The 25,399-nt window shown below is 49.4% G+C and overlaps 2 protein-coding genes across 2 annotated transcripts in view; one reads left to right on the plus strand and one right to left on the minus strand.

Moving 5' to 3' along the window:
- Positions 1 to 8: 8 nt before the first annotated feature.
- TAF11 (TATA-box binding protein associated factor 11) lies at positions 9 to 3,725 on the plus strand. Its single transcript, XM_030465373.1, has 5 exons — positions 9 to 226; positions 354 to 493; positions 1,075 to 1,162; positions 2,149 to 2,245; positions 2,959 to 3,725. The coding sequence occupies exons 1-5, from the start codon at positions 17 to 19 to the stop codon at positions 3,087 to 3,089; spliced, it is 666 nt and encodes a 221-aa protein (XP_030321233.1). The 5' UTR covers positions 9 to 16; the 3' UTR covers positions 3,090 to 3,725.
- A 1,062-nt stretch (positions 3,726 to 4,787) lies between these two features.
- UHRF1BP1 (UHRF1 binding protein 1) overlaps positions 4,788 to 25,399 on the minus strand; it is a 32,695-nt gene continuing 12,083 nt past the window's right edge. The window contains exons 2-21 of the mRNA XM_030465364.1: positions 24,469 to 24,631; positions 22,970 to 23,008; positions 22,409 to 22,500; positions 22,015 to 22,204; positions 21,410 to 21,550; positions 20,881 to 21,051; positions 19,787 to 19,964; positions 18,696 to 18,782; positions 17,956 to 18,120; positions 17,329 to 17,471; positions 16,407 to 16,548; positions 15,883 to 16,076; positions 13,458 to 15,007; positions 13,009 to 13,205; positions 12,327 to 12,478; positions 12,088 to 12,235; positions 10,548 to 10,819; positions 9,627 to 9,735; positions 8,977 to 9,092; positions 4,788 to 7,600 (exon numbers count right to left, since the gene is read on the minus strand). Of these exons, the coding sequence (XP_030321224.1) occupies positions 7,475 to 7,600; positions 8,977 to 9,092; positions 9,627 to 9,735; positions 10,548 to 10,819; positions 12,088 to 12,235; positions 12,327 to 12,478; positions 13,009 to 13,205; positions 13,458 to 15,007; positions 15,883 to 16,076; positions 16,407 to 16,548; positions 17,329 to 17,471; positions 17,956 to 18,120; positions 18,696 to 18,782; positions 19,787 to 19,964; positions 20,881 to 21,051; positions 21,410 to 21,550; positions 22,015 to 22,204; positions 22,409 to 22,500; positions 22,970 to 23,008; positions 24,469 to 24,631 (4,375 nt within the window). The 3' untranslated portion in view covers positions 4,788 to 7,474. The remainder of the gene's footprint in view (positions 7,601 to 8,976; positions 9,093 to 9,626; positions 9,736 to 10,547; positions 10,820 to 12,087; positions 12,236 to 12,326; positions 12,479 to 13,008; positions 13,206 to 13,457; positions 15,008 to 15,882; positions 16,077 to 16,406; positions 16,549 to 17,328; positions 17,472 to 17,955; positions 18,121 to 18,695; positions 18,783 to 19,786; positions 19,965 to 20,880; positions 21,052 to 21,409; positions 21,551 to 22,014; positions 22,205 to 22,408; positions 22,501 to 22,969; positions 23,009 to 24,468; positions 24,632 to 25,399) is intronic.

Here is a 25,399-nt window from a genome sequence, read left to right on the forward strand (position 1 = left end):
CGGGCGGCGGGAGGCGATGGCGGCTCCTGGGGAAGGGGCCCGGGAGGAGCTCGGGGTCGCCCCGGACCCCGAACCCGAACCCGCGGCCTCGTCCCCCTCGGGCGATGGAGGGACGGCGGCGGAGGAGGAGGAGGAGGAGGCGGTGGCCGCCGAGGTGGCGGGAGAGGGCGAGGCGGGAGAGGCTGGAGGGGTTGGGGAGCTCAAGGCGGAGGCGCCGGACGGGGAGGTGAGGCCGGGCCGGGCCCTGGGGCTGCGGGGCGGGGAACGGGGCCGAGCTTTGGGCCGCCGGGAAGGGGGAGCGGGGCCCGGACAGGCCCTGGGCACGCTGAGCCCAGCGCTGGACTCTCGGCCAGGTGAGGGGCGCGGAGGGGGAGGCGTTGGACGGGGAGGATCCCAACCTGCAGCCATCGGCGGCCAAAAAGGTGAAGCTGGAGCTGAAGGAGAGGAAGGAGAAGAAGCACAAAGTGGACGAGGATGAGATCCAGAAGATGCAGTGAGTGCTGCGGCCCTTGGGGAGCTCCCTGCACGGGGGTTGCTGCTGGGATCTGTGCAGGGGGTGTTGAGTCACTTCGTGTCCCTGTGCCTGCAGCTCCACCCCAGAGCCCGGGCAGCCCTGAACGAGAACCAGGCCGTTTGCTTTGCAAAGCTCAGCACCCCCTCAGCCTTCCCCTTCCAGGCTCTTTTGTACTGCAGGAGGTTGGGGATGCTGGAATTTCAGAATCATGGAATGCTTTGGGTTGGGAGGGACCTTCAGACTCATCCAGTCCCAACCCCCTGCATGGGCAGGGACACCTCCCCCAGCCCAGGGTCCTCCCAGCCCCATCCAACCTTCAACACTGCCAGGGATGGGGCAGCCACAGCTTCTGGGGGCACCCAGGGGCTCAGCACCCTCACCCCAAAGAATTTCACCCTAATGCCCAACCTCAATTTCCCCTTTGCTGTTTAATCCCCTTCCCCCCTCACTTCACACCCTGGTGAGAAGTCCCCTCCTCCAGAAGGGTTTCATGGGGCTGGGGTGGCATCCTGAAGGGCTTTAACTGTTTAGTTTTGCCCTGATCCCTGCTCTCCCTGCAGGATCCTGGTCTCCTCCTTCTCAGAGGAGCAGCTGAACCGGTACGAGATGTATCGCCGCTCGGCCTTCCCCAAGGCTGCCATCAAACGGGTAGAGAATCACAGAACCATGGAATGGGCTGGGCTGGAAGGGAGCTCAGAGCTCATCAAGTCCAACCCTTGATCCACTCCCCCCGTGGTTCCCAGCCCATGGCACTCAGTGCCACATCCAGGCTCTTTGGAAAGATCTCCAGACACGGAGAATCCACTACTTCCCTGGGCAGCCCATTCCAATGCCTGATCACCCTCTCCAGAAAGAAATTCTTTCTCATCTCCAACCTAAACCTCCCCTGGCACAACTTGAGACCCTGCCCTCTTGTCTTGCTGAGAGTTGCCTGGGAAAAGAGCCCAACCCCCCCCTGGCTCCAACCTCCTTTCAGGGAGTTGCAGAGAGTGATGAGGTCTCCCCTGAGCCTCCTCTTCTCCAGCCTCAACACCCCCAGCTCCCTCAGCCTCTCCTCACAGGAGGAGCAGCCCCAGCACCTCCTCACCACCCCTGCAGCCTGACTGGGTCAGAACCAGCTGAGCCTGGCCCTGGGCTGGGCTCTGCACCCCCTGAGGTGGCTCTGTCCTGCTCCCCCTGCCTCAGCCCCTTCCCCTCTGAGGGTTTTTCCCCTCACACCCGGGTGCAGTTTCAGGAAGAGCTGAAGTGTCCTGAGGGGCAGGAAAAATGAGCCTGGTGCAGCTAAAACCTTGAACTGCAGAATCACAGAATGTGCTGAGTTGGAAAGGACCCATCAGGATCATCCCCCCCATGTAGGGCACCCCCAGGATCATCCAAAGCCTCCTCCAAACCCTTGTTGGGCTCGGGCAGGTTTGGGGCTGTGACCCCTCCCCTGGGCAGCTCCCAGGGTGCCAGCCCCATGCCCAGAGCTGCAGGAGCTGAGCCCCCAGCTTGGGGCTGCTCCCAACCTTCTGTGGAGCTTGAGTGGGAACTGGGAGGGACAGGCTGCCAACCAGTTCAGATGTGACTGCACTGGTGTGTACCTCACCCAGCTGTCTGTCTGTGTCTGTTTGTCTGTCTGTCTTTCTCTCCAGCTGATCCAGTCCATCACTGGCACCTCAGTCTCTCAGAACGTGGTCATTGCCATGTCTGGCATCTCCAAGGTCTTCGTTGGGGAGGTGGTGGAGGAAGGTGAGCAGCAAACACTGAGTAAAAAGTTACAAACAGGAGTAAATTCTGTGCTCAGAGTAGAGCAGGACCCAGAACAAGGCTGGGTGCTCCCTGGTCCCCAGCCTGGCTGTCCCACGGGGGTCTGTTCCCCAGCAGGGAGCCCAGGGACCTCTTTGATCCCCTCTGAGGAGATTCCTTGGAAGTTTCTGCTCCCTCCACCAGCTGTGAGCAGAGGGCACTGAGGTTCTGCTGCTGAGGGCAGAGGGAAAGGAATTATTTCAGCCTCTTCAGCTCCAAGATTCTCCCTTGATGGGAGGAGCTGAGATGAGCACAGGGCAGGAGCCTGAGCCTGGATGTGCCTGAGGGGCTGTGGGGGTTTCACTGCTTCCTCTGGGGGTGACAGAGAAGGAATTTTGTCCCCTAAACCCCCTGGAGGTTGCAGCTGTCCCAGCTCTACCCCCCCCAAGGCCAGGGGCAGCTCTAGAGATGGTTTGGGGCTTTCAGTTCTTGTCAGAATGGGTTAAAATCAGCTTGGTTTGGTCCAGCTCTGATGCCCCTAGGAGGGAATTTTCCTTCCAAGCACCCAAAGCCATTTCATCCCTGGCTGCCAACCCCATGGGAGCTGAACAGAAAGGTTTCCTCTTGCCTTTGGAATTAAAGCTCAAGAAGCAGGGGCCTGGCTGAGCTCCCCTGTCCTGCTCACACCAATTCTGGGTTTGTTTTTGTTGTCTTAGCACTGGATGTGTGTGAGAAGTGGGGGGAGCTGCCCCCCCTGCAGCCCAAGCACATGCGTGAGGCAGTCAGGAGGCTGAAGTCACGAGGACAAATCCCCAATTCCAAGTACAAAAAGATCATTTTCCACTGATGTGTCCCAAGAGAAGACAGAAGGCAGAGCAAGCTTCCTGTTGGGATCCTCACGACACTTCCAGCAGAGCTTCCAGACTGGAGCTGCCTCAGGAGATCTGGGGCTGCCCGGAGCACCCAGCAGGAGCCAAATCCCTGACCTGGAGCCTCCAACAGAGCAGGGACAGGAATTTGTTCTGCAGAGTGGAGAAAAATCTTCTTCAAGTTCTTCAGAGTGTTCACCCACCAGGGTCACAGCTGTCGTGGTGTCCATGTACAGAATTATTATTTTTTTTTCTTGTAATTAAACTTGTTATTGTATTTTCAGTCGTGCTGGGAACTGCTAATTGTGTAATGACCTTTAAGTGCTTCAAGATCTGTCTCAACCAAGCCTGACATGTTCCTGGAGCTTGGCCTTGCCTGGGGTGTGTCTTGTTCCATGAGCAGCAGGAAGGGAACACACACAGAGCTGATGCTTCTGAAGTCATCCCTCAGCTCTTCCTCCCAAAGCCAGGTTTATAGGAAACAACAATAAGGTGAAGGAAAATAAACCTTAAAAAGATAAAACCAAACCAAACCAGGAGCCTGGAAGGAGGTTAACAACTTTTAATTCCTTGTCATGGTTCATAGAACCAATAAATGCAGGAGTGGAAATTCACTGCAGAGTTCCAACACTGCCTAAACCTCAGATTCCAGTCAGACTTCCAGGTGCCCCCCTGTACCCAGAGCATCCCCCAGGAGCCTCAAACCAAATGGAAAAGGTGCTGAGGCCATGTGCCCTTCCCAGGGTGTAGTTACACCAAGGATTAAGTTGGCTCTCATCAGAACAGAGAAAGAGGCCTTAAAATAAAAGGCTTTAAAACAAAAGTAAGCTTTGCTACCAGCAGTGGAGAGGCAGGAGGGAGCTGAGCTGCCCTCCCACTCGTGTGCCCCGTGGGAAGGACACAGGTTTTGTTTTACAGTACTTTTTCCTGGTACTTCCAAACAAAACAGTGGAAGTGCTTTAGTTCTTAAAACAAAACCAGTTGACTTGAGTTGCTGAGGCAAGAAATTTGCTGTAAACAACTTGGCCTCAGCTCTGAGGTGGGAGGGAGGGCTCAGGGCAGCAAGCAGACACTCCCCTCACTCCCCAGGCTGGAGCCACCCAGTCCAACAAAACATTGGGAAAAGTGGAAAGAGAAGAAAAGAAACCTCCCAGTTTCAAGCCATTAGTGAATAATAATAATAAAAAAAATCAGAATACCATTGCATTCCACCAAGGCAAACACATTTCTTGCTTCACAGCAGAGGGGGAGCAAGCAGAGGAGCAGAGGTTTGAGTGCACAGAGTTCAGTTCTGGCTGGGTGGGCTCTGACAGGAGCTGCTGGCAGAGCAGTTTGTTTCACACCAGGCCCAGCCATGCAAATGCTTTGTTACCTCCTTTCTCCTGCCCCCAGCCCAGCTCCCAGCAGGAGTCTCTGTTCACCAGAGCAGAGAACTGGGGTTTCAGAACCCCTGCCTTGACTGCTGGAGTCTCTGCTGATGCTGGGAAAGTTAAAGTGCATTTTCCTCTTGAGAACAGCCCTAGCAGCTGCTCTCCTGCCTTCCCCATCACTGGCAGCACCTCAAATCTGGGCCAAGGCTGGGCCAAGCAGGGGCACAGAGAGGGCTCCAGAGAAAACTGCTGGGAATGTCCCAGAGGGAGGAGGAGGAGAAGGAGGAGGAGGAGGAGGAGGAGGAGGAGGAAGAGGAGGAGGAAGAGGAGGAGGAAGAGGAGGAGGAGAGGGGAAAGCATCTGGCAGGAGTCACAGCATCCAAACACAGGAGCAAGCCCAGGCTCAGTGGGTGGGGAGCATGAGCACAGCAAGCAGCCCAGCTCAGCTCCCCTGCTTCTGCCCCTGGCAATTCCTTTTAATTCCTCTGTGGCAGCTCCCAGAGGGCAGCTCAGGCTCCTACCTGATGGGAGGCAGAGTCAGCCCCTGGCAGAAACACAATCCAGCAGCACAGCCACCCCAGGGCTGTCTGCACAACCCTGCAAGCCAGGACTAATTCCAACAAGTGTCCAAAGCTCCCTTCAGTCCCATGGAGACAAAGCCAGAGTGCAGATGATCATCTCAGGAGTTGTTCTGATCCCTCTCTCACATATCCACAAGGAATCCAGCCCTGGCTCCCCACAAACCACAGCAGTGCCTCCAAGTTGTCCTGGTGCCCCCAGAGCTAATGAAGAACTCAAATGATCTCAGGAGTGCTTGTTAAGGGAGAAGTGTTCAACAGCTCCAGAGCTGGGCAAAGGGACAAGGATGGGAGAGCACAGTAGGAAAAACTGAACTCCCAAGCTGTTTGCTTGCTTTGCTGTGGTTTCCAGGCCTCAGCTGATCGTGGTAAATCAGAGGCTGCTCCTTGCCCAGTGAGCAGTCAATAAGCCTTGGTTTTAGCTAAACCAAAAATAGAAATAAATCCATTTTTTTCTAAAAATAGAAAAATCCATTCAAGTTTTGGGGAGTGAGTTCAGCCAGGAAACACACCCTCAAGAAGGGTTATTTACACTTTATAGCCTACTGAAGTTTTCATCTGATTAATAAATATAATCTGTCACTTTTTCCTATCACTCAGTGGGTGGCAATTGCTTCATGCACTAAAAAGCCTGTGCAGGAGAAGTGGTACATGTGCACAAACACAAAATCCATCTGGATAAATCCAAACCAAGCTCTGAACTAAGATAAAATCCACACTGCAGACATTAAAGGAAGTGTGTGTGATGGGGGAGGCAATGAGTGCTCATCCACAACACTGAGGGGGGTGCAAGTCAGACCCTCCTGGATCAGAACACAGAACTGCTTCTCCAGAACAGCTTCTCCCTTCACAGCTGCCCCTTTCAGCTCCTTCCTGCAGCACTTTGACCACACAGTGGCTGGATCAGCAGGGCCAAGAAACCAGGTAACAATTCACCTGCAGGAGTGGATTTGATTCTTGTGTGGATAAATGACATTTCCTTCTTTACTTTTTAAAATCAGTGTCTACTTCATATTTTACTAGATCTTTCTTTGTTCCCTTCCACACTCTCAGAGCCTATTTCCTTATAAATCAAGTCACTCCCTGACCACACAGACTCTTCCCTCTTTCTGGGAAGCAGCTCCAGAAAAGGCAAGAACACAAACCAAGCTCAACCCAACACCTGCTGCTTCATCTCCACTCCACAGCAAGCAGTGAGCAGTGTCAGGCTCCAGGCAGGGGGCCTGGGCAGCTCCCTTTTCCTGACCCACATTCCAGCACAGAATTTTCCTGACCCATATTCCTGTTAGAAGACTTTTCAGATCAGGCATCAGCTCAGTGCTAACAAAACCACAGGACCAGGTAGAACGTAGGTGGCTGCTTCCCAGTGCAGTTGGTGCTGCTCTGCTCTCCCTGTCTCCCTCCTTCTCTTCCTCTCTCCCTCTCTCCCCCTCCTTTTCTCCCTCTCTCCACTGCTCAAACTCTGGCACACAGCAGTTTGGGACTTTCCATCCTCAAGAAAACACAGAGGTCACCTCACCCCGTGACTTAACCCCATTTCCTTCAGCCCTGCTCTTTGAGAGTAAAATTGAAGAAAGGTTAAAGGGTGCTCTGTAGGGAAAGAAATTAATTCCCTGGTTTTTCTGCATCATTAAAGTGTGGGGTTAAGGGAGGAAGTAAATCAGACTCAGGGTAACTCCAAGAGTTCTGCCTTGACACAACAAATCACTGGTGGAAAGAGAAGTCTGAAGGAATTCCTTTCCTCTGTTCTTGAGGGAATAATGAGCTGTAGCCCCCTTCCTCCACGGGTGGAAATCCCTTCTGCATCTCTCACATCCACCAACCCCCTCTTTGTTTTTCACCTGACAGTGCAGGTGCTTCCCCACCAGAACCCTGAGCAGTATTTCAGTGTTTCCTGCCATACCTATCCTCTGCCACCCTCCCGTGCTCCTCTTGCTGTGTTCTTTGGCAAGGGTGATGAGGCAACTGAAGGAAGCTGAAGCCCCACTGGGGAGCATCTCTGGATGTCCCCACAAAAGGTGAAGGCTGAAAGCAGTGTCACTACCACCCATGGATGAAGAGCTGGGCTGTGAGTGTGTCTCCCCTCCCAATTTCTGACCTTTTGTTTGTAGGCTGCCCACTGCCCTGCTTCAGTGAGAGACACACTGCCAGGACAGAAAAAAAAGGCTGCAAACAGCTGATGCCTTCTGGTTGTTGCCCTGGTGCTCAGCCAGGTGCTGCCTTCCTTTCTACCTCTTCCAAGTTCATCTTGCAGTCCCAGTTGGTTCCCATCCTCTGAGGGGAGCAGTCTCCAGGAGGCTGACCTGTTTAGCAGCAGCAGAATCCAAGTAGCTGCCACAGTGCTGGTGGTGATCTCCTCTCCTCCTGAACTCCTCCTGAGCTCCTCCTGAGCAGCCACAGCCTGTGCCTTCCCTGTCAGAGCTGGAAGAGGGGATTGTATTTCCTAACTTCCTGCAGAAGAAGTTCCTTCTCCTTGTTGGCTTCTGCAAGGGCTGTTTTCATGCTCTGAAGCTCCCTTTGCAACTCAGGCACTTCCTTTAACTGCAAGAGACAAACAAAACAAACCAGGAGTTTCCACAGGTAACTTCCAGCAGGGCAGATCTGACTACACCACTCTGTTCCAAGAGGAAAACCAAAGCAGGAGTTTTTGGGATGAATTACACTATGCCACACAGCCCCTGCCAATGTGACCCACCTGAAGAAATCCTTGCCAACTTGTCCCTGCTGACCTGTGTCACCAGAGCCAGCTCAGGCTGCCAGTGACAGCTGTCTGAGCACTGTTTGCTCCCAGAATTTCCCTTCACATTCCTAGGCATAGGAACAAGACTTCCCGGGGGCAAAGTCTGTTGTTTTGTGGGGTTTTTTCTCCCTCCTGCAAAGTCACCAGCTGATTCTGGCTGAAGATAACTGTGCTAACAAAGCAGGAAATAAATGGGCTCTGATCTACAAGCTTCTTTTCTAAGTTGTCCTGACACACATCTAAAGATTGGTTAAAATTAAGATGGGAGCTGGAAGAAGCACATCCCTGACCTTCCTATTTCTTGTCTCCATGAAGGAAATCGATTCTGTTTTCTAACACTGCCAGTGAGATCCCACTGCAGTTTCCTGGCACAGAACAGTTTTGAACTGGAGCTCTCAGGAATATTTTTACTCGAGAATTTAGCCTTTTCATTTGGTCCTAATACAATCAACAGCATCAGAAAATAAACTGAAACTAAGCTACTGTGATGCTTATCACAGATCCAGTTCTGGTCAGGGCACTTCTTCACAAGATTCTGTGAATGGGAAGAAAAAAAAGTCTCTGCACTAAATGGAAGAGACAGATGAGAAATGAAGTGACAGGACCCCAACTGGTGAACAGAATCCAAATCCCAGTCTAGTTCTCTACCTTGTTGGCCACACTGCTCTCTTAATATGTCTTTTTCCATAGGAAGTGATCAATTTAGATGCCAAGTAGAGCTGGCACCAAGCAGCAAATAATTAGAGAACACTTTAAAAATAAAACCAAGAAGTTATCTAAATTCCACATATAAGCAGCAAAATCAAAAGAAATTTCAAACTGAGTAGCAAAAACTTGAAAGAACCTGAAACTCCCTGACTGCAACACTGACTGCTCAGACAAAACATCCCTCTCTTTGTGGGAACCTCCTGATTCCTGCTTATCTGACACAGATCTGGACACAGTGGGAAGACAGAGCCAATAAAGAACTGAATCCTGAGAGGGAACAAAAGAGTTTATGCTGAGCAAGGTGTCCTGATTTCTCAGAAAGCCTCTACAAGGAGGTACAAGCTGCTTTTGTGTGCACTGCCTATCTGCAAGACACCACACCTACTGGTACCTGCAGAATTATGAAGGCAAAAGACTCAATTTTTCAGTCTCTACTTTGTCCAGACAGCAGCAGGCAGCACTGACTCACCTGGAGTCCACAAGTTCCTGCTGCTGGGGCTGCTGAGACACACTCCACTGGGGCCTTCTCCTCCTGAAGAGCTGACACAGGTTTTTCCTGTTTTGGTGAGCCCTCCCCTTGTGGGGCTGGAAAGAAGAACAGAAGAAGTTCAGGTGTGGACATTCCTACACCAGGGTTATGAGGATATAAAGAATAACTTGAGGGTTTTTTCTTTTTATACAAGGACAGGGGGAAATCTCATTCCCATGGAGAAACTAAAGCAAGGGAGGAAGCAGTGATCTGTCCTGACTGGGAGCTCAAAAAACCATCAGGTATGAATTCAGGCTGCCAGTTCATTGCTTCAGGTGTTAACCTGCTCTGCCTGGGGTATCAAATTTGCTGTCCAAACAAAGCACCAAAAGCAGCAAGGAATGAATGGGTGAATGAATGCACAAAGCAATGGACAGAGCAGGGCAGCCCAAGGACCTGGGTGCCTGCAATGAAAACTGAAGATTATTTCCCCATTCAGGTAGGAGTGAGTGGAGAGAAGAGAAGCAGAGACTGCTCACACTCCAGAGCCCATCCTCCCAGCTGCAACACTGACATTTCAGTTCCAGTCTCCTTCAACTCAGCCTCAGGGGCTGGAGAGGAATAAACCAAATTTCCTTGATGTTTCTGACCTGTTAGATAGAAGACTCCATCATCCCTTCGCTTCATAATGATGTGATCTACTGCCAAGGTGATGGGAATAGGGCCAGGGGAGGTAGAGTACACCTGGGGGCTGTCATCCTGGGGAAAAAAAAACAAAACAAAGGAGAAATAAAAAAAAATTAAAGGGATGAACTGCTCTGACAGCTCTGGCAACTCCAAGTTGATTCCCCTTGCCCCCAGCCTTCACAGGAGCTTCAGCACTGCCAGAGTTTACCAAGGTCACCCCCCATCTGGAAAAGCCTGGATTTAGGTACAAGCTGCATCTGAGTCTTGATTTCTTGTCATATCTATGATAAAAGGCTGAAAGGCCTAAACCAATCACCCTGAAGGCTGCTCTCACAGTTGGCATCCTACTAATCCCTGTGTCAACCCCCCAGCCAATATTCCAGAGCCAAGATATCCCTTAGTCTGGAGATTTTCATGCTGCTGTGCAGCAACACTGAGCTCCTGGTGGTGAGTGGAGCCAAAGCATTGCTTTCAAAAAGGTTTAGTCAAGAACTTGTCAGTGCCCCCCTCCTAAATATCAACCCCCTCTGCATCATGTTTTTCATCTGTAATCTCAAAATGTTTACAGGAAATGTCAAATATTTCCTGTTCTGCACAATCATTTGGAGCATGAGGTATTTGTTTCTTTCCCTTGGGCCTGAAAAATGGGTCAGCAACAAAGCTGGGCAGAGAATCTGAATGCCAGGCTCCCATTTCTCCATCTGATCACTCAACAATTCCACTGTGTTACTCAATCATCCCTAAGGCAGCTTGGAGAAGCAAAATAAAACAGTTGTCAGGAAAACAGAGGCCCACACCACCTTTTCCCAAGCAGAATCTTGCAAGAGAGCTCTGCCCAGGCTCCCATCCTGGAGGGGGAAAGCTCCAGTTTCCCACACACTCACCTTCAATGTGATTTTGGCATCCACAACTTCTATCTCCATGGGGATCACCTCTGGAATGATTTCATCCTCAAGGAAGGGGCCAAGGTTGGTAAGGAAGGACATGAAGAGCTCTGCTGTGTAACTGTGGAGCAGCAGCTGAAGGAAACCATTCTGAACAGCAAGAGGGGAGTGCAGAGCAGCTTTGGGTCCAACTTCCAGACGCAGGCAAACTTCTGGCTGGGCCCTGGTGGCCTCAGGGACTGAAGGTTTCTCTGCACCTGCATCTCCTGGAGCTAGAGCAGGAAGATCTCATTGCAGAAGATGGCACCAGACAGAAACACAAAGTAGGTATATGGAAAAGTCCTTTAGGGTCTGGATGCAGAATGGAGTCACAGAATCCCAGAACCATTTGGGTTGTTAAGGACCTCTGAGATCACCAAGTCCAAGCCTTGAACCACTCCCCCCGTGGTTCCCAGCCCATGGCACTCAGTGCCACATCCAGGCTCTTTGGAAAGATCTCCAGACACGGAGAATCCACTACTTCCCTGGGCAGCCCATTCCAATGCCTGATCACCCTCTCCAGAAAGAAATTCTTTCTCATCTCCAACCTAAACCTCCCCTGGCACAACTTGAGACCCTGCCCTCTTGTCTTGCTGAGAGTTGCCTGGGAAAAGAGCCCAACCCCCCCCTGGCTCCAACCTCCTTTCAGGGAGTTGCAGAGAGTGATGAGGTCTCCCCTGAGCCTCCTCTTCTCCAGCCTCAACACCCCCAGCTCCCTCAGCCCTTCCTCACAGGAATTCTGCTGCATCCCTTCACAGCCTCCTTGCTCTTCTCTGGACCTGCTCCAGCACCTCAATCTCCTTCCTGAGCTGAGGAGCCCAGAACTGGACACTCCCAGAACTGGAGCCAAGTTCACAAGGGCAGCAGCCTGAAATCATCCTTCACATTAACACATTCCAAACGACTCAGAGTCCACACCACAAAAAAACAAACACCAGAACTGACCTGTTTAGGCCTCCAGTCACATCCCTCTCTCTCACCATCCCACCACACTTTGGGACCAGTCTGTGATTTGCACAGCCAGGAGCTGGCCACAAGCTCCCCACTGTCATTTCACTCTCAGGACCAGCTCAGCTCCCATTCTGCTTTGCCCCCTCGTGGCCACGGGCAGCAAAGCCTCAGGATGTAGCCCTGGGGAAGCTCCCAAGCACGATTCTCAGGGCAGGAATAACTTCAGGCTTTCCCTGCAAAGCTTTACTCACTCTCTTAATTCATTTCATGCATCCTCACAGCAATCAGGAAAATTGCAGTCACTGATGACAAAGGCACTGACTTTGTAGGCACTTTAGAAACATCTTTCAAACCCCAGATCTGAGCCACTGACAGAAAGGTTCTGATCATCTCCATTCCCTCACACATGTTGTATTTAATCCTAAAAATTCTAAACCTGAACACTGGATTAACCAGTTAAATGGAACACTCTCTGAGGGTTGGCAAGTAAAACAACCAGTCATAAAAATGGGGCTATGAAAGGAGCAGATTGCAAGAGCCAGGGTCTTACCCAGGTAGCCATGGAGGTACTGCCACATCCCAACATTGCTCAGTTGCTCTGGAACCACGTTCATGACTTGTAAAGCAAGAGACAGGTCATCACCTCGTGCCTCTATTGTACAGTTGACATCATTCATCTTCAGCACGAGGACAGACACCTGGAACAGCAAGCATAAAGCTCACTCATTAAAACAAACACCCCCATGTTCACTTAGAGACAGAACTGCAGTGAAAAGGGACAAAACTGACCAGCTGAAGCCTGGGGTCTTCACTCTGGGAAGTCGAGCTGTTTATTTCAGGGGATATTCCACTCTCATCCTCTGCCACCAGGCTTGCTCTGCTGCCTGTGTCATTGTGGGCCTGAGGAAGATTCCCTGAGGGAAGAGGGTCCAGGCTGGGTTCTGAAACGAAAGGCATAACAACAACTTGATCCTCTTTCTTTTTCTGGTTGTGAGAAGCCCTCAACTCAATAACTACCTGAATCTCACAGCCTATTAGCTTTACCATTCAGCAGTAAAGCCACTCTCAGAGTGGTACCACTCTCTCCAGCTCCTCAGATAAATTAAACCAAAGCAGAGCTGAAATGAGAGACATCCACTGAAATGCTCAGAGTGCCCTAATTCCAACCAGCCCTCCCTCACCCCTTCCTAAATGCTGTGTACCACCCAGCCCCCCTGCACACATTTATATGGCCAAATGCCTGAGAATGTCCTTGTGATGCACAGGGATTCCCCTCCCTCATCTCACAGAAAAGGTACCTATCAAAAGAGAGAATTGTTGGGGGTGAACCACTCTTGACCTTCAAAAAGAAGGAGAGGCCCAAGGTAATTCCACACAGCACAACTGCCCATGGCAGAAAAGTGTTCAGTGGTGTGGAGTAAGAGTGGGGAGGAGGAGGAGGAGGAGGAGGAGAAAGCCAAGTGCTTGGTACCAGAGTCTGTGAGCATCACGAAGCCATCACTGCCATCACTGTCCACAGAGAGCCCATCCTCAGGGCCACTCCCATCCACAGATGTGGTGTCAAAGGAATGCTGGGATGCTGTCCTCTTCATGGAGAAAAAACGCATTCGGCTGCTGCCACCCCCTCCTGGAGTCACTGCTCCCTCTTCTGCTTTGGGCACAGAATCCCTACCAAAAAAAAAAAAAAAAATCAAACAAAAAACCAAACCAAATAACAGTGATAAAGGCAATCTCAGCCCCAGATTATACAGATTTTGGGCTGGACTCTGGACACTTGTAAGTCAGACTCTAGTGCACATAAACCACCCCCTCCAAGAGGTGAAGACCTCATTATCCCTCATCCAAATGATATGGAAAGAAAGGGAGCAGTCAGTCTACATCCCCCCCCTTCCCAGCAGCTCAGGGGGATGGTGCACTCACTTGGCTGGAGGCAGAGAGAGCATTTTCTGCATGGTGGAGGTCATCTTCTCCCTGCTCAGGCTCAGAGCATCTTTTGTTATGGACATAGCTTCTTTGGTGAGGTCCATAGTTACGTGCAGAGCCTCCTTGGTGGCATCCTTGGTGATGTGCAGGGCACTGGACAACTCCACCTCTATGTTCTTCAAAGGAATGAGTTCTGCTTGGCCATTAAGAGCAGCATTTCCTCTCCCTGAGGGCTGTGTGTCTGAGGTTGGGCTAGAAGGGAAGGCAGGAAGGTCCTGAGGATGGCTGCTGCTCTCTGCTGGTCCTTCTGCAGCCAGGGCTTCCACAGCTTCGTGGGCTTCCTCTATCAAACCTTTCTCCTCCATGCTCTCGCTATGTGGAGCTGTGCTCAGAGCTCCATCGCTTGTGGATCTTGGGAGTCTCCCCAGTGGCACACTGGTTAGACTGGTATTGGTATTTTCAATCCCACTGTCCTCCAGGACCCCTGAGGCACTGTGAGATCCCTTCTCTGAACTGGTTTCTGATTTCAGCTCCTTCTCTTCAGCTGCCAGCCCCTCCTTGCTGTCTGAAGGTGAGAGCTCTGACTCGATCAGGCTAGTTGTGTCTGAGTCAAGGGATCTGGGTTCCAAGAGGGAGCCTGGAGCAGGCTTCATGAGTAAGGCCACTTCAGCACTGTGGAACACAACCCCTACACAAGCAGACATGGGATCTAAAGGAGACCCAGTCACTTTCTGGGTATCTTGGGCCAACTGCTCCTGTAGTGCTTGCAGAACTTCTTTCATCCTGAGCAACACCAAGTATTGGTAGTGGTTGAGTCGAACTTTGACATGAACAGATGAGGACACAAGGAAATGGACATCAGCAGAGGCTTCCAGCTCTTTTTCATCTACTCCATCATCAGGTTCACACTTAGATTCTCCCAAGACATCCAGTGTCTCTGGGACCTTGTAGATGTTCTTCAAATCCTGGTCAGTCTTTGATCTTTGACAAAGCCCATGTTCTTTGGAAAGGCTCTCGTTCTTGGAGTGATTGCTAAAGCTGGCAGAAGGTCTGATTTTCAGCTCTGAGGCAGTCAGTTCCTGTCGTTTGGACATCTGAGCTTGGGCCCATCTCTTGGGAAGACAGGCCCAAACGGAAAGGGGAAAAGGGTCAATAAAGCTCAGGGCCCTGCCCTTGGAACTTTCAGCCCCCTCAAAGTCCAGGGAAAGCTCAGTGAAATTCATAGACCACAGATCTTCAGAGGCAGAGGGTTTGTGCAGCAGCTGGGGGAAGCCTGGATGCTTCTGAGGCCTCTCCTCCACCTGATACGCGTGGCGCAGGAAAAGGGTGTGGAGAAGGCTGAAACTGTCCTGAGAGCTTGGGAACTTCACAGAACTGGAGTGGAAGAATTCCGAGCTGGCAAATTGACGGAAGAGGCTCTGGAGGTCCTGGCAGGTACAGAAGGGAGCATGGCGGGTGTTGGTGACAGTCAGCTTTGCCATGCAGATGCAGAGTGTCTGGGGACGATCTGGGTGGGTAGTGACTTTCTTCTCCACAGGGATGTTAAGCTAGGCAGAGGAGAGAGACATGGGAAGGAGAGGGGTGAGGAAGGAATTTCAAAGCAGCATTGACACAAAAGGTCAGTTGTGGCACACAGGAACAATTGAGAAGTCTTGGTCTCTACTAAAATCCCAAGAGTTGGGCTCTTAAAAGGTGTTTGGAGCTGGTCCTTAAGGACAGAGTTTAGAAGATTATGGTGCTGGGCGAAGGCTGGACTGGGTGATCTTGGGGGTCTCTTCCAACCTAAACATTCTGTGATTCTGACAAGACTCTCAGTTTATCCCTACCTGAAAAATTAAATAGAATTTACCAAGATTTACCAAGCAGGGAAGAAGAAACAGACACGAGGGAATTAAAACTGAGTTTTACTTCAGGTCCTTTCATTACCCATGGCTTTTGTAGCAGCTCAACTTACAACCACTGCTTTGATTTTTCTCTCAAGGATTTACTGTATTTTCAGGCCTTTAAGCCTCCTCACAGAGCTGTTCACAAGGGCAGCCTATGGCAAACACCACAGGACACCAATGCAGCAGATGGAGGTATGAGAATGGGAATGGGTATGGGAATGGTATGAGTCAAGGTGGTTTCCCAAGCCCAGAAAACTAGTTTTTGATTTGAACCATCAATTTCTGCTTGAAACTGTTTTCATAAATACTGACTGCTATGGACAAGAACTCAAGCACCTGTTTTATTGTTCATAGATTTGAAAAAAAAACAAAACAAAAAACAAACTTAACACAAATGGTAGCCAGAAGAAATTTAAAGAAAGGCAGAGATTTTGTTTTCTCATTCTGGACTCCAGCTATGTCCTGGTCTTGTGTTCCTTCCACAATGGGGAAGAAAAGAACACTGAAGACTGAGAAAGGAAGGAAATGAATGGTACCTTCAGCTGGAAGCCATCCAGTAGAACATCAAAGTGCTCATCCTGCTTGCCTGAGTTCTCCAGCTTGTAGATGGCTTTGAACTGCTCCAAACTACGGTACAGATCCAGACAGAAGAGGTTCATCCAGAGCACACTTGCTGTATCCAGGGTAAGCACCAGGCTGTTCAGCTGTACATACAGGTTTGGGCAGGGAACTGAACCAAGAACAGAAATCAAGACAGATTAATAGCAGCAAAGAAGGGCTTCAGGTGGGCTGCAGCTCAGTGTAGAGCCTGCACTGCCAACACCAATGCAGAGGGCTTCAACACCCACTGGAATCATCTTTCATCTTTGGCTGAAAGGGACAAGCTGTGCACCTTCAGGTCCAGGCAAATTCCATCCCACTTTCCCCACAGGTGAAAAACCCCCAAAACTTAAAAAGGACCCCAAGAGAATGCATAACAGGGTTAACACACCTAAAGAATTCAGCACTGACTGATTCTTTAAGAAACTTATGAAGGAAGGTGCTAACCTTGGTGTATTACCTGGAAAGTCCTGATTGTCTGGGAAGTAATACTCTGTGAATTCAATATGGATTGCAGAGACCTGCTCAGGAAGTTTGAAGAATTTTCTGCTACATGAAAGCAAGGTGGAAGGTTTCTTACTTTGCTGACCAGCTGTAGAGACCTGAAAACACAAGGGTGAAAGAAAGGGTGTAGAGAAAACACAAGGGTAAGCAGTTGTGAAGAGCTCGGATTTGGCAAAACAAAGTGTCCCACTAACCCTGCAGTCTCCTGTATTCAATCCATCTCATTTGCATATCACACATACCTGGATTTCAAGTGAAAAGAAAACACTTCTTCTACCTGCTAGTGTTACCAGCTCCTCTCCTTTGAGGCAATTTAGTTCTTTGTCTCCTGCCACTGTCAGTAAGAGCAGTGACAGTCACAATTAGGTGATGTGAATAAACAACTGAAATCTGCTATAGCTTTCTTCAAGGTTAACAGGATGTTGGTCAGTCCATCACAATATCTGGTACTGATTTTGCTCTTGCAATGGTTAGAGAAGATGTGGATGATCCAGTAGAGTGATGCTTTCTGTCCCAAGTCAGAAAGCATGAGGAAAAACTTATTCCTCCTCTGTCAAAATGTCCATACCCTCACTAACTTATCAAACGCAGGAAATCTTTTAACCTGAGCCTGCCTGATGTTAGCTGCAAGCTTAGATATGACCAGACAGAGAGAAACTCTGTGGTTATGCATGAAATTTTCACTGAATTCACATCCTCAGCAGCTCACACTTGGTTTAAGTGCGATGTAACAACCACGTCTGGGTTCTCTGGGCAGAGTTTTGATCTGAGTCTTGACTTGAGTTCTGCATTACTTACTTGGATCATACCACAATTTATTTTTAAAAATAAAAATAATACATGACATGAACACCTCCAGACCCTGCTCAGATCCCTACCTGGTGGACATCCAAGTCATCCACACGAACCACCACGCAGCTGGAGCGCAGGCGGTGCCAGGGCGGGTGCCAGAGCCGCGGCAAAGTGCTGGGAGGTGCCCGGGCTCTGTCTGAGGAACCTTTCTGAGGACTCAAGGAAGGATCTGTGGGGAAGGAAAAGCAGAACCAGAAGGGTTTTACTCGTCTCCTGTGCAGGGAACTTCACCATCAAGACCAATATGTATATCCTAACAGAGCAGAATTAAGGGCACCAATATAAGAAAGAGATGAGCAGAGCCGGGCAGGGAAAAAGCTTCTGAAGGAAGAACACTGGGAAGATGTGTCTGCTCTCCAGCAAAAGAACACCTGCCAGGCTTTAAGTATTTAATTTACTCCTTATATACTCACGTGAGGGAGAAACTCATTAAATAAGCCAAGAAAGGGAGCACTGCAGTCTGTAGCTGCAGTGTTATTCCAGTATGCTGTCACCCCCGTTTGCCACTACATTTATGATTTTCAGTGTGCTATGGATTTCTGCACCAATAAATCAGCCTGAGAAACTGGGGAAAGGTAACTAAAGGTGTTGCTGGAGGGAGCAAAATTGTTACCAGCTCCTGCTTTAGTAGGATTTTTATCAAATACCATTACCAGTTTTCTTTTTGAAGGGGGAAAGTGGAGTCCTGGCAAATGCAGGGTCCATTTCTTCATAAAGCTTCTCAATCTTGCTTTGAAATTCAGTGACCAACTTCTTTGCCCACTGCCCTCGTGTTTCCATTGCTTCACTGTACCTCACCCAGTGCTTGCAGCCATCTCCTGTGCAAAAACAGACACCATGGCATCAAAAAATGAGGTTCCTGGATACACACAACCCTCTTGGGCCCCTCAAAGAGATGTACAACATTCCTTTAGTGATACCAGATCTGAATACCCAGTGGAATAAGAGCCTGTGAAATAAGTGCAGGTTTCACACAACAGAGCTGGTGCTACTAGCAAGTGTTCCAAATTCAAGTGTTGGGAAGAATGCCAGTGTCACTTTTCCTTGATTCCCCAAATAACCACAAGCAGATTTTCTCCTGGGATTCATCCTATAACCCTTCCAAGTTGATTAATCACACACAGAAACCAGAACCAGAGCTTAAACAACTGAAAAGGAATCTAAAGTTCCAACTTTATGTCTTTTTGACTGACAGCAACTTATTCCTCTCTTTGTACTCTGCTCTGCCAGTAGCTTGTCAGTCATCCACCAACAGCTAAACTAGATCAACCCTGGCAATTTTAGGAGTTAAGTGTGGAGCTTTTCTCCCAGTCCTGCCTGAAGCCATACTGCATCACTGTTCTTCAAATTCTTTATCTCCCTCCACAAGCTGGGGGGCCACACACTTCCCTACCTGCCTTGTGGAAAGGATAATAGTCAAAAGCCATCCTCCTGAAGGTCAGCTGCATGGCACCTCCCAGCATCCCATGCTTCAGAGTGCCTGTAGAGAACAGAACAAAGAAAAACATGATCAGCTCTACAATCCCAGCCATTACCCAGGAAGTTTCAGAACAACATTGCTTTGATTGCCACCATTTTGATTGTGGCCACTATTAGACTGTCATCCATGTATCATAGAACCATAGAACCATTTGGGTTGGAAGGGACCTCAGAGATCATCATCATCACCCTTGATCCACTCCCCCCGTGGTTCCCAGCCCATGGCACTCAGTGCCACATCCAGGCTCTTTGGAAAGATCTCCAGACACGGAGAATCCACTACTTCCTAGGGCAGCCCATTCCAATGCCTGATCACCCTCTCCAGAAAGAAATTCTTTCTCATCTCCAACCTAAACCTCCCCTGGCACAACTTGAGACCCTGCCCTCTTGTCTTGCTGAGAGTTGCCTGGGAAAAGAGCCCAACCCCCCCTGGCTCCAACCTCCTTTCAGGGAGTTGCAGAGAGTGATGAGGTCTCCCCTGAGCCTCCTCTTCTCCAGCCTCAACACCCCCAGCTCCCTCAGCCCTTCCTCACAGGAATTCTGCTGGATCCCTTCACAGCCTCCTTGCTCTTCTCTGGACCTGCTCCAGCACCTCAAGCTCCTTCCTGAGGGGCTGAGGGGCCCAGAACTGGACACAGGACTCAAGCTGTGGCCTCCCCAGAGCTGAGCACAGGGGCAGAATCCCTTCCCTGGACCTGCTGGCCACGCTGTTCCTGAGCCAGCCCAGGATGCCATTGGCCTTCTTGGCCACCTGGGCACACTGCTGGCTCCTCTTCAGCTTCCTGGCAATCCAGACTCCCAGGTCCCTTTCTGCCACTCTGTCCCCAGCCTGGAGCTCCCCATGGGGTTGTTGTGGCCTTGTAGGCAAGGGAAAGGACACCAGAATGTAACAGTGACACAAGAGATGCTTGTTGCCAAGGGGAAAACCCTCCTTCACAACAGAGAATTGATGACCAGGTTACTGGTTTTCCCCTGCAGCCCCCTCCTGGTGCTGCTCTCAGGTACCTGTGTCCCGAGTGTGGCTGTCATCACAGATGTGCAGATCCAGGCGTGAGATGAGGAGGTGGTAGGAGGACTCCTTCATGTCATGCTTGTCAAAGTATTGGCCAATGCTGCTTGCATTGGGGCTGACTCCAAATGGCTGAGACCACGACTGCTGGGTACTTGGAGCAGGTGGTGTGATCTGTTAGGGAGAGACAAGCTCAGTGTGTATGACAGAAATTGAACAGGGAGTCCAGCAATCTGGATCCTTTCCCATATTCTCAGAATTTCCCATATTCTCTCTTTGTGGTTCTGCCTGCTCTACATGAAACCACTGTTCACTTATCTTGAAATACATTTCCACCACTAGCAGTGATATTCTTTTTTGTCAGTCCTTGCCTCTGAAAAGTCCTTTTTTTTTTCTTTGCCCTGCATGTATATTCTGTGACACTCCTCAAACCATTATTCAGGGCAGTGTTTTGAAAACAAAGCAGCAGGGAAAGTTCAAGGTTTCTGGTAGAAGCAGCTGTTCTAAGGTTCTCACACACTGCTAAGCTATTTGCAAACCAAAGAACAACTGCAAACCTCAAGAGCTCCCTCCAGAGCACTAGGAAGAAAACAAAAAACCCAAACAACATCAGCAAAATTGGACACCAATGCTTTCCCTTGAGCATCACAGCTCACTATGATTTTATGTTGTAATTTAGTGAAGCAGAGTCCCTTCCCCCAGGCCTATGCAGATTGTCAGAGGCAGAAAGTATTCTTTCTAGAAGATATTTATTTCTTGTTACCAAATCAAATCCTTCTGGGACCCTCTGCAACTTCCCACGTGCCAGCCAAATCTGGAAACCCACAGAACTTAACACCACTTCCTCCCTGCCACCAGGCAGAATCCAGCCTGTGACTAAGTGTGAACATTCCCTAATGCTTGTTGGCAATGGATCCAACTCCTTTGGTCACTTCATTACCCAACACCACACTGACCTCACACCAGGGAATCCTTCATGTTTCCCTCAGGGAGTTTCAAGACCCAGATGCCACGCAAACAGAATCCATCTCTTTCATCTTGTCTCTTCCTTTCCCCTGGCAGACCAAGATCCAAATCATGACTTACTCACCTGGACAGACTCTGGGGCCAAGCTTTTCCTTTGCTGTGCAGATTTCTCCATGGCTTCACTCAGAGACTCTGCATATTTCATCATTGCTTTCAGCTGAGAGTCTGTCAGCACCCAGAGGAGGTCATCCAGGAGAAACATCAGCTTAGATGCCATCACATTGCAATCCTTGGTCTGAAACAGCAAGGAAGAGTCAGGGACTGATGGTTTCTTTTTTAACACCACATTTCTGTTGACAGCTGAAAATAAGGCTACCAGGCTTGAATCTCCCAGGAAAGAGATGACAGTTTCCTTGGGACATTTGAAGAAATCTCAAAACTTGCTCCATACATGTTATCCTCCCCTGGGAAATAAACTGCTTTGACATTTGGTAAGAACACAGCTGTCTCCAACAGAAAACAGAGAAATAGCACCTTGGGCTCAACACTTGTGATGGAAAAGAATGGCTGCTGAGGAACGTGGGAGGAAATACTCATCATTGCTCCACCAGGCAGTGAGGCTGTAACACACAAAGTATGGAGGAAGCTCTCACCCTTCTCTTGAGAGAGATCTGGATCCTGCCCTGGTTGGTGATGAGTCTCAGAGGAGTAGTCACAGGATCCTGATCACCATTGTCAGTGGCATCTGCTTCTATTCGAAGTGTCTGCCAGGTGAGCTCTTTGAATGTCAAAACCTACCCAGAAGAAGAAAAACAGGAAAATCCTGAGATTTTCCTTGAACAACTTTTCCTTGAACAACTTCAAGGTTTAACCCACAAGCTTAGAAGGTGTGGAGTGAAACAAGGGCACAGAAAATCATCCAATGCACTTTCACTCTGTGGTCCCAGTATAAACCCAAAATCTTGCCCCAGGTAACATCAAACCTCCTCTCTCTCCCCAAGTTTAAAACAAAACAAAACAAAACACATTCATGGCTGTTCCAGTTTCACCCTCTCAATCTAGAAAAGCCCAGAGAAAGTTCTGTTCATATGTCAGCTCTCAGCCACCCTGTTCCAGGCAAGCTCACCAAAGCTCCCTGCCTTCCTTCTATGAGAGTTATGGAGCTCAATTGCTCCAGAGGACTGGGGTAGCACAAGTGCTGCTCACAAGGGGTAGCACAAGCGCTGCTCACAAGAGGCAGCACAGGACAAGTCTTTACCTCTCCTCTCTGGGGGTCAGTGATGCGGGTGAGTCGCAGGTCACTCTGCTGCCAGTTTGGGTTGACACTGTAGCCTTGGAGCTGCCAGAGCTCAAAAGAAGCATGAAAAGCCTTGGAGTGAATCTTGATAGTGATGGAATTGACAACAATAAACATCCCCTCCACGACCTTTTCAGCAAAGCCATATTCACTGCAAAGAGAAGAGCCCTCCAAGTCATCACCTGCTGCAGGCAGATGGAGCTCAGGCTACACACAGACAGATTTCAATGTTTATAAGCAAGAGTAGAGACACTTAAACCTGAAAGCAGATAGACCAAGGGTTAACCATCAAGAACTGTGGCCACCCCTACCCAAAAAGCTTGGCAAAAAGAAGCCACAGGGCTCAGGGTCTGACCTTTGACCTGCAGCAAGAGCAATGGGGGACTGTCCATTGGGTGGCCGAGGTTCTTCACATGTTCTCATCTCCACCTCCACTTTATCCAGGTACTGTCAAACACAACATGGGAGCAGTTAAGTACCAGACCAAGACTCAAGGTCAGCCTGCAAGCCTTAGAGCTGAGACTCTAAGGGATAAACAAGCTCTGGAGTCTCATGTGTCTCCAAGAGTTTCATGTGTTAAAGCTCTCACACCATCAGTTCCAGGATCGTTGGGTAATGTGAACCCCCAGAAGTGTGTCAGGGGGAACAACAACAAAAACCAGACACTGAGTTGCTCTGGACTTCACTCAGAGCTCAGCCCAGCTCCATCCTGCAGTGAGATGTGGGTCTTGTGGGAGGTCACTCACTGCTAAACAGGACAGAACTCCCCTTCCCCTCCTGCTAAGGGCCTGGAGGATTTAGGCCAAATGAAAATCTGAGTGTGTACTTCACAGTTTCCCTCCACAGAACTTTGCTCAAATAGGAGAGATAAAAAAAGGTGAAGAAGAAAAGGCATGAACAAGAGACAAAACATTACCAGGCAGATTGGGTGTGTTTTCAGCTTTGTCCACTGGATCTGAAACAATAAAGTTGAGGTTACAAGAGTTATTTTTGCATTGGAAAATTTGAGAAACTGCAGGGAAACATTTCAGCCCAAAGTTCTTCTCTGAGAAGTGACCACAGGGACAACCTGCCATGGCTCACATTATCCAGGTCAAAGAGGCTCACACACAACTGAAGAGACATTCCAGCCACCAGACCCACAAATCCAACTCAGCTTTTGGATCTCACATATCATCTCAAGTAATAGATACTCTGGCAGGTCAGATGCTGATTTTTCATATCCCTTTAAGGAGAATGTTCTTGTCCTTAAAGAGTTTACCCTTTAAAAGTAACTTCTGAAGAAAGATCCATTTTATTTTCTTCCAGCAACACTTACTCTGAAGTTCTCGTAGGAGAGAGAACAAATGTTTGTTACTAAATTAAGCAGATCTGACTCTAAAAACAGAACACATGAGCAAGACAGGCTCATTTTTACTGCCACTTGGCAGAGCAGAGCCATATTTCTTTCACAGCAAATCCCTTGAATGTACTGAAAATTTTTGCAGTCCTGTAATACAACTCTGCTCAGTACCAACTGAGATTACATCTGGCATTTTGTATCAACTGGAAAGCACACTTTTTTTTCTCTAAAAAAGCACAATGAGGAAAATTTATAGAAGAGTTCAGTGTGAAAAAGTGCAAGTGCATGCAGAGTTTCAGCAATTACACATGGCAATGGGTAACTGTGGGCACAAAGGCTGAGTGCAGAGTGCAGCTCTTCACACACACTGTTTACCCATTTCTCATAAACTGCATTTGCAACAGTTAAGACTTCAGTTCAATTTGTTTTTACAATATCTCACAGCATATTTAGGCTTCCAGAGAACTGCACTCTATTTCTCTTTGTTTCCTGCTCCTGTTGGATGTCTGTGTTCCTTCTCAAAATAAATAATCAGCAGGGATGAGGGTGAACACAGACAACTCCTCCAGGATCAAAACAGGAGGGGAATGGGAGGGAATGACCAAAGAGAGGTCTGTGAAATCCTGAATGACATGGAGGTGATGAACAGGGAATGACTTCACCATTTCTTCCAATAACAGTACAGATATAGTTAAGCTGTGAAATTCTTTGCCATAGCACACTCTGGATATAAAATAAGTGGGGTCTGACAGCATCTGGGTGAATTCCTAGAAATTCTTACCTCCAAAGCCCTCACTGCTGCCTTACCAAGTCACCTGAAGGTGAGCAGGGATTACAGCACACATTCCCTGGGCCTCTCTCAGCATTCCCTACCACCTGCTGCCAAAGGTGTCCTCTGGTGGCCATCTCCTGTGGCCATCTCCTAGCATTCAATCAGCACACCTCACACCTAAAGCAGAGGGCTTGAGACCTGGGGATTGAATTGCATCAGGATTCCTCAGCAGGAATAGCCAGGAGGCAAACAGGAGGTCTCAGTTCCACCCAGGGCCATGGGCACAGCCTCCTCTGCTCACCCTGATGGATGCCTTGTTGCAGTAGACCCTGGTGATGGCAAGCCAGGTGGGCAGCTCCAGCACATTCTGCAGCACCTCTTCATCCAGCTCAAGGTTGGTCAGCTGCCCCTGCCCTTTCAGAGTGCTTAGGTTGATTTTGTCTGGAGAGAGATTCTTGGTAAACCTACAAGAAAAAAAAAATAAAAAAGAGGACACTCTAAAAGCCACTCCCAGCAAAGCTGCTGAGACTGGCGGAGCTTTTAAGAGAGGTATTTGAAATATAACAATGCTTGCTGGTTTCTTCTGACGTTTTGAAACCCAGGGCACATTGGTTGCTTCACTAAAACCACCAAAGGAACCAGAAGAGCCAGTTTAGAGGCTGTGTGTGTGTCAGCAATTCCTCTCTGGGATGGCTATCACCACCAAACAACCCTTCTGTGCAGGAGGGGCTGACATCAAGGGAGCAAGACAGCTTGCCCTCTCCAGTCACACCATTCCAAGCTGAAGATTTCCTGCCAAAAAACTTCCCCACTCCTGCAGCCAGGGCTTATTCCATCACATTCCTCCAGGCTAATGCTAATTCTAATTCTGTCCAGTGGTCCAGAGAACAGAAGAAAAAGAAAGACCCTATTGTCCCTGTGAGCAGGATTAGTCTCAGTTAAGTCACACGCTGCCATTCTCTCCCCACTCCCTGCACCAGCAGTGTGGGCTGTGAAAGGCACAAAGGACAGCTTCAAAATCACTGCTGAGAGAGGGGAGGAGGAACCAGAGCAATGCTGCTGGGATAGCAGCTGATGTGGCCACCTCAGGAGCACGTGTGGAGCACCAAACTGGCTGGGAGGCCAGAGCAGCTGCTGCTCACCAACCCTTCCTGGAGGAAAAGTACCCTTCCAAAGGGCAGGTTTGCTTAGAGGACAGCCTGAGGGATGGTGAGGAGCCACTTGTGGCAACC

The sequence above is a fragment of the Calypte anna genome, chromosome 26 (genome assembly GCF_003957555.1).
Source record: "Calypte anna isolate BGI_N300 chromosome 26, bCalAnn1_v1.p, whole genome shotgun sequence".
NCBI classification, from domain to species: Eukaryota; Metazoa; Chordata; class Aves; order Apodiformes; family Trochilidae; genus Calypte; species Calypte anna.

What these genes read in the sequence shown, in the direction of transcription:
- TAF11 (XM_030465373.1), top strand. Translation starts at nt 17, where the DNA reads ATGGCGGCTCCTGGGGAAGGGGCCCGGGAGGAGCTCGGGGTCGCCCCG. An exon ending in GATGAGATCCAGAAGATGCA is followed by an intron (nt 494 to 1,074) that starts GTGAGTGCTGCG and finishes CTCTCCCTGCAG; the next exon opens with GATCCTGGTCTCCTCCTTCT. An exon ending in TGGGGAGGTGGTGGAGGAAG is followed by an intron (nt 2,246 to 2,958) that starts GTGAGCAGCAAA and finishes TTGTTGTCTTAG; the next exon opens with CACTGGATGTGTGTGAGAAG.